The sequence below is a fragment of the Megalopta genalis genome, chromosome 10 (assembly GCF_051020955.1).
Source record: "Megalopta genalis isolate 19385.01 chromosome 10, iyMegGena1_principal, whole genome shotgun sequence".
Classification (NCBI taxonomy): domain Eukaryota; kingdom Metazoa; phylum Arthropoda; class Insecta; order Hymenoptera; family Halictidae; genus Megalopta; species Megalopta genalis.
The window spans coordinates 13,922,405-13,934,436 of NC_135022.1; the positions used below are offsets into that span (position 1 = coordinate 13,922,405).

At 38.7% G+C, this 12,032-nt stretch overlaps 1 protein-coding gene across 10 annotated transcripts in view; it reads left to right on the top strand.

Moving 5' to 3' along the window:
- sif (guanine nucleotide exchange factor still life) overlaps positions 1–12,032 on the top strand; it is a 64,371-nt gene that overhangs the window by 2,166 nt on the left and 50,173 nt on the right. For 7 of the 10 annotated variants that reach the window (XM_033470068.2, XM_033470066.2, XM_033470076.2 and 4 more), the window contains exons 2-6: positions 1,073–1,881; positions 4,610–4,794; positions 4,897–5,015; positions 6,074–6,281; positions 7,947–8,191. In XM_033470068.2, the coding sequence (XP_033325959.1) occupies positions 1,715–1,881; positions 4,610–4,794; positions 4,897–5,015; positions 6,074–6,281; positions 7,947–8,191 (924 nt within the window). In that variant the 5' untranslated portion in view covers positions 1,073–1,714. The remainder of the gene's footprint in view (positions 1–1,072; positions 1,882–4,609; positions 4,795–4,896; positions 5,016–6,073; positions 6,282–7,946; positions 8,192–12,032) is intronic. The other 3 variants (XM_033470071.2, XM_033470079.2, XM_033470074.2) reach the window with 2 other exon arrangements.

Below are 12,032 nucleotides of genomic sequence, written 5' to 3' on the forward strand. Positions count from 1 at the left end.
GTGACCAGCAAATCGACGAAAGTCGAGCGTCGAGGGGATACGACAAATGTGGCCGGCTTTATACACCCGCCATTCATGTTTAGACGCGGATGTCAAGTGTTACCTCTGCATCAGACTCGAAATCGATATAGTGTTTGAAAAGTTTCTGTCGCACGCATTTTTTGGTGCTCGAACGTTTCGGTTCAGAGCTAATCAAAAGTTACGTTCGGTTGCTGTCGGACGATTCGTTGACTCTGTAACACATTGTACAACTTGCAGCTATCGCTCGCGAGTTAGCAAGTAGACGGGCGTCCGGAGATCGAACTTGGAACTAGTGCTCGCGGTGTTGTTTTACCGTTAACTAGCTCCACCGTTTCAATCAATTTCGTTGGTCCGTGACGGTTGTCTCGGGGTGAACATTCGGATCGGGTGATCTCTTTGGGAGTCGACAGCGACGATCATACATAATAATCGCTTCTTCGAGGAAACGCGGTTGGACGTTGCACAATTTCGTGTGTACGGAGAATTACGTATTACGTTGTCGAAGAGTCGTCACACACCGGTTCAGTAACCCTCCCGCGACACCACCCCTATTATTATCCGTGACACATCCACGCAATGCCCTGATCCGCTTCATTCATCTCGCTAACGTTTGCGATATCGTGTCACGATTAGGATCACCTTTTTCTCGATCGCCGACCGATCTCCGTCTCGAACCAAGAGATTTCGAGACTTTACGCAACGATCGTCAACAAGAGGTTGTCGTGCGCTTTCTTAACGGTTGCCACGCGTCGAACATAGAGAGTTCTCTCGGTGTTAGCAGAACTCGCGAAACCTATTTGATCGTTTTCGCCATTGGACACTCACGATCGTTGTTCTGTGTAAGCGTGACTTGTTGTCGGTAGATACTCGAACCGTCCACCGTGTCGGGAAAACAAGTTGCGCGCTTTATTACCTCTCCTGTCGGCGTATACGTTTAGCCTAACTACTCGATAGTTGGAGGAGAATTTAGAGACTACGCGCGACGGTTGAAACTACGTCTAAGGGAGACTGAGGAATGCAAATTAATCTAACGAAATTGTTGTATTTTCAGTGATCATGTCAGGGACTAGCTGATGACCTTTCGAACATCTGCAATGATGTGACAATAAAGATATCTCCTCCTGTATCCTCTCGAATGACGGGAGATATTGTCCCTGTTATACACAGTACACGCAGCGCTTCCCATAATAGTACCACGAAAGAGAAGAGAGGAGACGAAACAAAAAGAAAAGATAAAACGAAAGTGAAGAAACCAAATATAGAAGAGAACGAAGCAGAATGAGAGGCGGGAAAAGATAATTATTATAAGAGAGATGAAAAAGGACTGAATCGGTCCTCGATAAATGATAAACGGTGCCAAAAGTCGATAGACAAGCCAATCCACGTGACAAGCCAGTTCACGTAGCGTCTCCATTTCGCGAAAGATAGAGAGCCCAGGGGGTCGGTAGCGATCGGAGAGAAAGAGAAATGCGAGAGAGCTGAAGGAAAAGAGCGAGAGGGATCGATCGAATGCTACACGACGATTAGATTCAGAATCTGAGGAGTAAGAGGTGGAGAGGGCGGAAATTCGGTGAACGGGAAGACTGTGAAACGTGGCGATCCAAGAGAAGTAATAAATGCAAACGGATTGGCGAGAGATTGCGTAAAAGGGGGAGAAAAGTCACAGGTGGAATAACAGAATAAGAAGAATAGAATGGGCAATAAGTTGTCTTGTAGTTGCGCTCCCCTTATCAGAAAGGCGTATCGTTACGAAGATTCCCCATGGCAGACAGCGGCTAGGGGCGGAATGGTCAGCAGCGGAAGTCGTAGGGGTGATACTGGCCACTTGATCAGGTGCGGAAGCTTAAGAGAAAGGAAGAGGTGCGCATACCATACCATTCAACCATTCAACCATTCAACCACTCCATTCGACTACATAGTTATTCAGTTTTTGTTATTCTTTCGAGAAAAAAAAGAAGAAGAAATTAAATATTAAGTCACTCGCACACATTTTACATTTTTGAATGCATTTGTAATTCTTTCCTCGAGTAGAGCATAATTTTGACTTTTGATTTTCACTTTATGTTTGTCTCTTACGAACGATGGATCGCAATTGACTTGTTAAACATCTTTTACTCTCTCTCTCTCTCTTTCTCTCTCTCTCTCTTTCTTTCTTTCTTTCTTTCTTCCTCTCTCTCTCTCTCTCTCTCTCTCTCCCTCTCTCTTGTCTTTGTAAGCAACGAATTTACGATACCCACACGTAACATGTAATATGACAGGCATACATACATACATACATGTGTGTTCTTTCGATGATGTGTACAGATGTCCATACAAACATGCATACGTACGTACGTACGTCGGCAGATTTTTTCCGCGCTTAACTGAGAATTAGAAGATCGATATGCGTGCATACGAATGGAAAACCCGTTTTACGTATTGTGCGATAGTGCATCGGACGAAATGGAAGGTATCGATTTCTTTCGTTCTTAAATTGAACACGATATATCAAGTATGTTCTTCTTACGTTACATAACGGAATAATCGCGAGAAATATCGCGTAACGCAGTACTTTCTCTGGACTCGATCGACTGTATCGTTTGATAACGTCTAATCGAACACGCCAATATACATATACATGTACACAGAAGACGAGGCATTTGAAAGTAACGTTGGCTAAGCGCTACCGCTGGTCGAACAAGATCATTCCACCTTCAGTTACGTCTTCTCTTTCTTCTCTTATGCTGGTGATTCCGTTTCCGTTTCGTTTCTATACGCTTCCTTTCTGTCTCTTTTTTCTTTCTGCCTACTTTTCCCCTGCGCCAAACACACAACACACACCACATACACACACACCACACCACACCACACAACACACACACCACACACGCATAACACAACACAACACACCACACCACACACGCACAACACAACACAACACACCACACAACACCACACACACCACACACACCACACACGCACAACACACACGCACACCACACACACCGGAGCCACACCCATACAGAGACGCGCATACATACACAGTGAACAGAAACTTGTATTAACAATCATCTGCGCGTTTGGTCAAGTCACTTTCTCTTCCTTTCTCTCTATTCTGACTTTATTTCCGAATGCAATCTGTCCTCTTTTATCAATTTCTGGTCTTTCTCTGTTTCTTTACCGTCTTGATAGTCGTTCAAGCTCCGAAATCATGCCGTCGAGACACCTCTGCGAAATTCGCAATGGATTCCAAAAAAAAAAGAAACGAAAGCGGGAAAATCGTTTTCGAATCGACATTGGCGTTCCTCTCGGCGTTATCGACAGGAAACTAGTTACACTCGAAATTCAATCGGTACACGAATACCGTGGTCTGGTATATATTTCGTGCTTGAATACCGTGATCTCGATCGTACACCGTGGACAGGTCGTTGTATCGTTTGCACACACACACAGAGTTGCCGCTGATAGTAATACAGTAAATTCTCCCTAATTGACGCTCAGATTGCACACAAAAGTGGACAGTTTCAGAGTGGAGATACGATTATTCGAGTTTCGCGGCTCGTTTTTATAGTTGTTGACAATCGATAACTATGAAAACGAGCCGCGTGGCTCGAATAATCGTATCTCCCCTTCTCAAATTGTCGATTTTTGTATACGACCTGAGCGTCGATTAGGGAGAATTTATTGTAATCGCAACGCGATTCTAGATCCTTTTCTTAGCCTGTCCACAACGTTTCTAATACAATTATCGTATAACAGAACGTACTACTAAAATATGGCAGTACATTTACATCGAGTTTGTTGACATGCGCTTCTCTCTGGCTCTTGCATGAACGCCTCTCGCACGGTCTCCGACACACGGTTTCTTTGCCACTTTGTTCCCGACGATTTGCGTTCCGATTGCATGGCTCCGTAATGCGGCACTCGATATTGCTTAATTAACGCGAGCACCAGTGCATGTTCTTGTTTTCCGGAAGCCTGTGCATCGTCTTCCACCTCCAGGAGAATGAAATTTGCGTGTTGCATAATGTTGCACAGCACATGCGTACAGTAATGGGACTGCGTTACACGCCTGCCGGCTTTATTTACACACGCGCGTACACAATTGCACACACGCGAGCGTATATACACATACACACACACATCGATATACTTACACATGACTCGATAGAATATTATTATACACCGGCTGATGATGTAGGAGATGCATGCGTCCACCGTAAACTGATATCGTAAAAGTAAAACCGTAACTTATCGTTTTCTTTTCTATTTTTTTTTTTCTTGATTGGATCGATTCCATTGTTCTCCCGTTTCACCTAATCATAAGACTCGCAATTATGGCCCGATATTGCTATTACGAGATTCCGTATAAACAGAGAAACGCCGAGGAAATGAAACGAAACAAAGAGAAAAGAAATTGAACGGCGGCTCGGTACGCCGATTTATTATCTGTCTTGGAAATTAACGATTCATAGAGCATTCCGACGGGCCGATTATTTTTCTTCGAGTCTTTCTTTCTTCCCTATGTATTTTGTCCAAGTATATCAACCAGTTCCAATGTGCCGCGATCCCAGCGGATTGACGACAATTGAGCAATGAGGTTTTTTAGGTTGTGGGCCGAAGTGTTCCATGTAAGCGCCAGCGGGGCGGGCACAGTAAAATGGCAGCAGGTCTCGGAAGACTTGGTTCCAGTTAATATTACTTGCATCCAAGATTCGCCGGAATGCGTCTTCCATATCACCGCGTACAATAGCCAAGTCGACAAAATTCTGGACGTGCGACTGGTTCAGCCAGGTAAGCCTCGCCGATTTCAAAACGATCCCGCCGTGTAAACGAGAAGCTGGTCGTCGATCGAGAAATAACAGAGGACAAAATCGTTGTTTCGTTCTGTTTAAGGAACACGCATCGGGCAAGCGTCAGAATGCTTCGTTTACTGGAAAGACACGATGACCAACGATACGTGGGGATTGAATTTTACCTCCCCCATAGACGCGAAACAATTCAGAGAATGTTGCGTAAGTTCGCAGCGCAAGCTGTTTGTATCAGGTCGGCGAAAAGTTCCGCCGTTTTCTCTCATTGTCGTTCACATCGTACCTATCGTTGAAACCGAAAAAAGGCTGTTTACGAAACAATACTACACGAACATTGTGACGCGATAGTCTACAAACAACAGAGCTATATTTTAAATATTATTATAAATATTATTATAAATATTTAAAATAAGGTAAGAGTGTTTCGCGTATTTTGCAAATGTCGATTTAATTGTTGCAAAAATTAGATCCACAAAATTTGTTACTATGATCATCCATTGTTGCAAGAAATTTGAATGTTTCGAAATTTTCCTGTATAAAAAAGCGTTACACATTTCTTGAGTCTGCCTATATATATATATATAATTTGAATTCATGAAATAATATCCAAAAAAAAGTTTAAACCGTTCGTCACTTTGCGTCAAATAATTTACGCTCTGTTTATATAAATGATGTTCGAAGTCTGTTTAATCTGAATCAAGAAAATGAGATCCATAGAATGTTACAGGCTTTTCCGCTTTGTTTCAAATATTTTCTGAGTCTATCTTTAACCGAAATTTATAAAACGATAGCCAAAGAATGTATAAAACATTTGCCACTCTTTTTCAAATATTCGAATATAAACGCTGTTTGTAGTCTTTACGGTGCCTTGTTTACACTGATGCTTAAAAATGATTAAAATCAGTGGTATTTCGATCGATTTCCGTAACGCGAGGAATCAATCTTTCGCTTTGCGCTGCGAATGCAGTATGTTGTTACGTTGTGGACGGCATAGAACATTCACATCATATTTTCGAGTGGAAAACGGCCGAGCTTTTTTTTCATTGTATTCGCTTGTTCAAGTGTGGTTTGCGTTTGCACTGGCCGCGTTGCAAAGGAATTCAGGATGCTATGACGATAACAAAGAATCATTACACTCATATGAATCGAACGAAAACGAAAAGAATGGTCTACCCGTAACGCAATCACGGGTGTTTGGGGATAGCAAAATCGATTCGGTCCGACTCGAGTGATTTACAGTCATTAGTTAATTTTTCATACAGTCACCGTCGTTCAAGATTACAAGGAAAGCGTCCTCTTCTTACTCGTTGAAGCTCGAACCACCGAACAAGCAGAAGATCAAAACGAGAAGAAAGCCACTATCGACACCGGCATCGCCGAGCAGATCCAGAGAGCCGCAATGCACTTGTATGACCCCGGAACAATTTGCCCGACTTCGAAATCAAGAAGCCAAATTCCGGAATTTCTGCGGTAACTTCTAATTGCCTAATTTCGGCCCCTTTGTTTTACACTCGCCTGTAGCGTTTCTTTTTAGAAACTGAAAATGCAGCGGTATCTTCTAGATTTGTACATGCTATCACACACGCTTGCGACAAAAATGTGTAACATTGATTTTGGTAACGACAATGGAGATGGATGGACAACGTTCATAGAACAAGTTCAATTTGATCGCAAATTTTTACGGAAAATTAACAGTTGTAATAAATGAAAGAGGAATACGAATTGATTTCTATTGTTGATCATTTTAATAATATGAAAATAATGTCGCGATGTTCTTGGATTTTTAAAATTCTTCAACTGTTTTTAGTTGTGTAGATAAATGAATAGGATTCTTACAATTGTAGCTACAACATAAAACCACGTTTTTTTAGTTACGAGCATGGGATATGCAAAAATTGTTGTTGCGATAGTTGTTTGGTATAGAGAAAGACGTTGTACATATAGTATGAATTTTATTAAATGAGATTGAAGGGAAAGCTATTAAAAGTCAATGTAATTAGTTTTTAATGAGTACTGTGTATGTTCGTTCATAAACTGACAACGCTCATGATAACGAATACCATGGTATGTCGTAAAAAGAGATAATTTCCATTCACTCACAATGACAAGAATCCTTTAATATTCTTCTTACCTGAACATTAATTACAGAGGTGGATTCTAACGTAGTTCATCGTACGTTTTAATGTTCAAAATTGTCTTCAGAATCAAACGATTCGATCGATTAAAATATTAATACAATCTCGTACATCGTACAACATTCTTCTATGTATCAAACAACTTGCAGAATAACAACTTAGTCGTATCTTCAGTAATCGTACCTGCATTTTTGGTTTCAAATAGTAGAGGATAGTGACCAGATATGAAATAGTACTTTAACATAGAATAGTGCAATATTTAAACAGTAGGGATGTAAGCGCAGTGTTTGTAAAATGTAGGAACCTAAAACGTGTTTAACAATTGCATATCTAATTATTACGAACAGGATTTTCTAAATTTAATTTTTTGTTAAACATTCGATTTTGTAATCATAGTTCCTCGATCACTACAAAGAACAAAGCTATTTATTATTTTATTTAAAAATATTGTACACGATGACAATGTTCCATATTTAGGTAGCTGTACCATATTTAGTACCATTTATGCTTCTCAAACACCAATTGAATATTTAAAATTGTTTATGGTGTAAACAATATAACACTGCGTTTAAATCGTGATTTAATTGTGAAAACGATATTCGAAAAAGAAAATGGTACTCCATATTTGGCTATTTTCGTACTGAGACATTAGATCAAATTTCTTCGATTATGACAACTTCATTTAGTGCTTTACGTACAATTGATATTGAGATATTGGATCAAATTTATTCGATTGTGGCAACTTTATTTAGTGTACTTTTACTCTGTACGTACAATTGATATTGAAGTATTGGATTTTTTTGTTTGGCTGTGGCAACTTTATTTAGTGCCTCACCCTTTATATTCTACGTTCGCTCGACCTTGAGGCCGTGGATCAAATTTCTTCGATTATAACAAATTTATTTGGTATCACAGTTAAGGTTTCTGTCACGTTCTCCCGAAACTCTCTCCTGCATTTTTAAAAATACTGAATCTTGTCGTTTGTGTGGTTCGCGAACAGCTACCTCTACGCTCCCACGTACCATGGCACGATCCACGGAAATGGACGTGACCCGGGAGAAAATAACGGCAGCAACGTCTAGCGCGTCCCTTTATGATAACGTGAACAATACCTCTGCAACACCGGGGAAGACAGCGAAGGTCGGCGGCGATTCGGTGAAGCAGAAGGAGAAACAGAACGAAACATGTCAGACAACACCGAAGACGGCGAACGTTGGTATCGAAACCGTTACCGTTGGTTCACAGGCAAGTCGATGGACTATTACTCTACTTACGTGTACATTTGCTACAGTAATTCTGGCTGAGACGACTCGATCACGTTGTGAATAAACTCCGATATACAGCTTTCCGTAGTGACAGTAGTGAACGTTGCTTTGCATCTTCCTTATTCCAATTGAGAAATTAGGTGACATGTAGGAAATATTGGGTTGCCCGGAAAGTCCGTGCCGATTTTTTAGGAAAATTAAAACGCAGCTCATTTAAATATTGGAGCCAAACTTCACAGTATGATCGCGGATGGTTGATTTTGATTTATTTAGCATTCCCGCGAATTGACGTAATGTTGAGCGTGGGTTATTCTCGATTTCTGTTCTTCAAGGTCGAAATTTCCAGCTTTAAACCGAGCAAATCACTTCCGCACAGTTCTTTCGGCTACAGCATCCTCGCCATAAACAGCGCATATTTTATTTGCCGCTTGTGTGGCATTTTTGCCCTTTCGGAAAAAGAAAAGCATTAAATGCCTATAATGCACTTTATTTGCAACCATATTCTAAGGCGTACAAAACTGATAAAAATGAACGAATCGTAACCAAGCTTTTTTCCAAATATGGCTGAAGTTATCTCTTTTAGAATATGTACACGTACCATTTGTTTTCAATAATTGTGATATATATTCAGTTAGGTCTCTCACGCTACCTACCGAAAATCGGCACGAACTTTCCGGACTACCCAATAAATTGCTATGATTTTAAGCATCTCTTGAGAACATTGGCTCTCCTCGTTCCACAAATTGAATATTAAAACCATTTCTTCGCCGACATGCTTCCGCTATCTGTATGGTTTCGCTTTGTACGATTGTGCGATTTAACCAGTTAACCTGTTGCGACCACTTTGAGAGGTGTGTACCTAAAACGTTTCGCAAAAAGTAAGCAATCACAACTATTACCTAATCCAGACACTATACACATACAGTTTTCTCATAACAATTATTTATATTCTTTTATTTCTATGTTTTATTTCATCTCGGTCTCCGAATATTCTACACATCTTAAAATTTATGGATATATTTGTTTCCACAAAAGTTGCAATTTAAATTTGAAAATTGCAAAGCAAATTTTTATGCGTGACAAGTATATTTGTCGTAACACAAAATATTGCCATTTCTACATGGCAAGTGTACTCGTCGGAAACGGCTAACTGGTTAAAAAGCATTTTAGCTAGTCTGTGAAATGCAATCTTACCAGCTGCACTACATCAGCAGCAGTCTTTAAAATCAACAAGACCAACGAAATTATGTCGCTTAAAACTGAATTTATTTCATGTACAAAATCTGATATTTTCGTTAAAATTATATGCCTCGACGAGACAGGGAAAAGATTAAATCTGTAAAAGGATCTGTCAGCGAAACAACCGTTAGATTCTGTTATTTATCTCCTTTCATTATGACAACTGCGTTGATTAGCATTCTTTCGTCCTTAATCATTTTTGTTTCTTCTATGTCTTCATTTACTTTCATTTCTACGCTTTAATAATAGATGAATCATGTTCCAATTTGTGGAAAAAAATGAATAACATTCATATTTGGTAGATCATGTATGAAAACTTCATTACAACTCTGATTCGTTCTTTTAAGGCAAGGGGTAATGATTTAATGGGAGGGTGCTGTATGAATACCTATTTTATTGTTCATTTTTCTCATATCATATATATTTTTCTCATTTTTCTCAAGTGAGCAAACAAGTGTAAATCTGATCAAACGAGCCTTCTATTAATTGGTGAATTATAAAAATATACAATTTACACAGATGGCAGACGAGACGAGGTCATGCAGGATGGGGCAATAGCTTTGACAATTTAGAATATTTTCGTTATTTTTAGAAATATAGATAAAGTTTGTTTACGAAAGTTGTACCAAGGGGATCGGAACATTCCATAATAGTTTTTTTGGTGGGTGGCGGGTTCACGGAGAAATTTCAAGGTAACTCCATATTTTTATAAACGAGAGACAGTGCATTTTCTCATTTCTAGTAAAATAGCGGATATTTTGTAGATTTCGACAAATGACGCACGTGTCGATCTGAAGACTCGAGCGGCGAATCTTTTTCTTAGCAAAAACGGAACCGATCATTTACAATTTTATTTACGGGTCTTTCCAACGTATTTTTTTACGATATTCTCTCTAGGCACACATTATTTTTTCTATTGGCCTTAATCTCTTGCGCTGTAACAACGGTTCAGACTCGTAATTGATTTCAGACATAATCTACTACATATAAATGTTATTCACTTCATCTAAAACAAAGTTTGATTCTTCTGTTATTGCAATTTAGGAATTAAAGTGAAAGGAGCCATCTATTAGAGAAATGATTAAGAACGAAGAGGTGCTAATCAACGCAGTTATTAAAACTGCGCCTTATTAAAAGCAAGTGCCACGTCAGCGGTGCTTCATTTGCTTTGCAAAATAAAACACAGAGCTGGGTAAAATACATAGTAAATAAGTATTTTGTTTCGCACAGTACATAAGGTATTCGAACGGTATCGCAAGTTGAGAAAAATACAGCTTTTGCTGGTGATAAATGATATATATATATATATATATATACATAGAAATACAAACGAAGACATAATGGAAATATAAAACAAATATAAAGAGTATATATATATATATACTCTTTATATTTGTTTTATATTTCCATTATGTCTTAAAATGAAGTATATAATAATTACAGTGATTGTATTTGTAGCAGTAATTTATACTTATCTCGGTTTAAACGCATTTCGCCAATGTACCCACTCTTTGCTTGAATAACAGTCTTGCATATTTTCGGCATCGGCTGAATGAATTTGATTAATGTTTCGTTTGTATTTCTGATTGGAGTCCAAGCAAAAGGCGTACAGATTGAGAAAAAACATTTAGGCAGACATTGAAGCTTAGATAATGCACAAAATACTTTTATTGTAACGATTATAATACCCAATTTTTAAATGTAAATGCAATACAAAACAAATATAAGCAATAAATATCGGTTGCTACCAATTTTCCAAACTTGTCAAGGTTAAATTATATAAATGAAATATATCATTTATTGTAAATAGTGTTGAAGAAAGTATCTCAAATTGCGTTTTATTTGAAATATACCGATGATATTCCTATATAATACAATAAAAAATTAGCTAGTAATACTTCGTAAAATTAGTTATGAAGAGATATAATCATCAAGCGCAGGAAATCATAATATTTGCCAAAAATAGCTTCTCAATCTGTGTATGTTTATCAACACAGTAGAATAAAAATAGAAATTTTATGGTTGAAATGATCAAAATAAAATTATTTCATTTAGAGAAAAATTTCCGCAAATATTACCCAGCTCTGATGAGATATATGAAAATTTCAATTAATTTTAAGAAACTAGACAGAGTCAAACACCAACTCGAAGTGGTGTCGATTTGCATTAAACGCAACGCTCGAATTGTGGGACTGCTGAAGTTCGTACATTCTTTGTGATATTCGAATCGATTCCAGCACGTACTGCAATGACATTTGATAAAGGAGTTTCGTGTTCAATACTGAAAATAAATACCAAAAGCGTTACAGATCATTGTGCGACGTTGTATCCTTTTCTCATCTATCTATCCTGTTACAAGACCGCGGCTTCAATTAATTTTAGCACATCAGAAATAGTGCGCCTTCTTAAAATAATGACTCGGTGTACTTAACGAACTGAGCTGCACAAATTATCTTATACAAAAGATATGAAGCACCGCTGACGTGGCACCTGCTTTTAATAAGGTACACGTGTGCGAAATGCAAGGGCAGAATAATTATGTAAATAACACCCACACGCGTCTAAATACATATTTTTGCTAT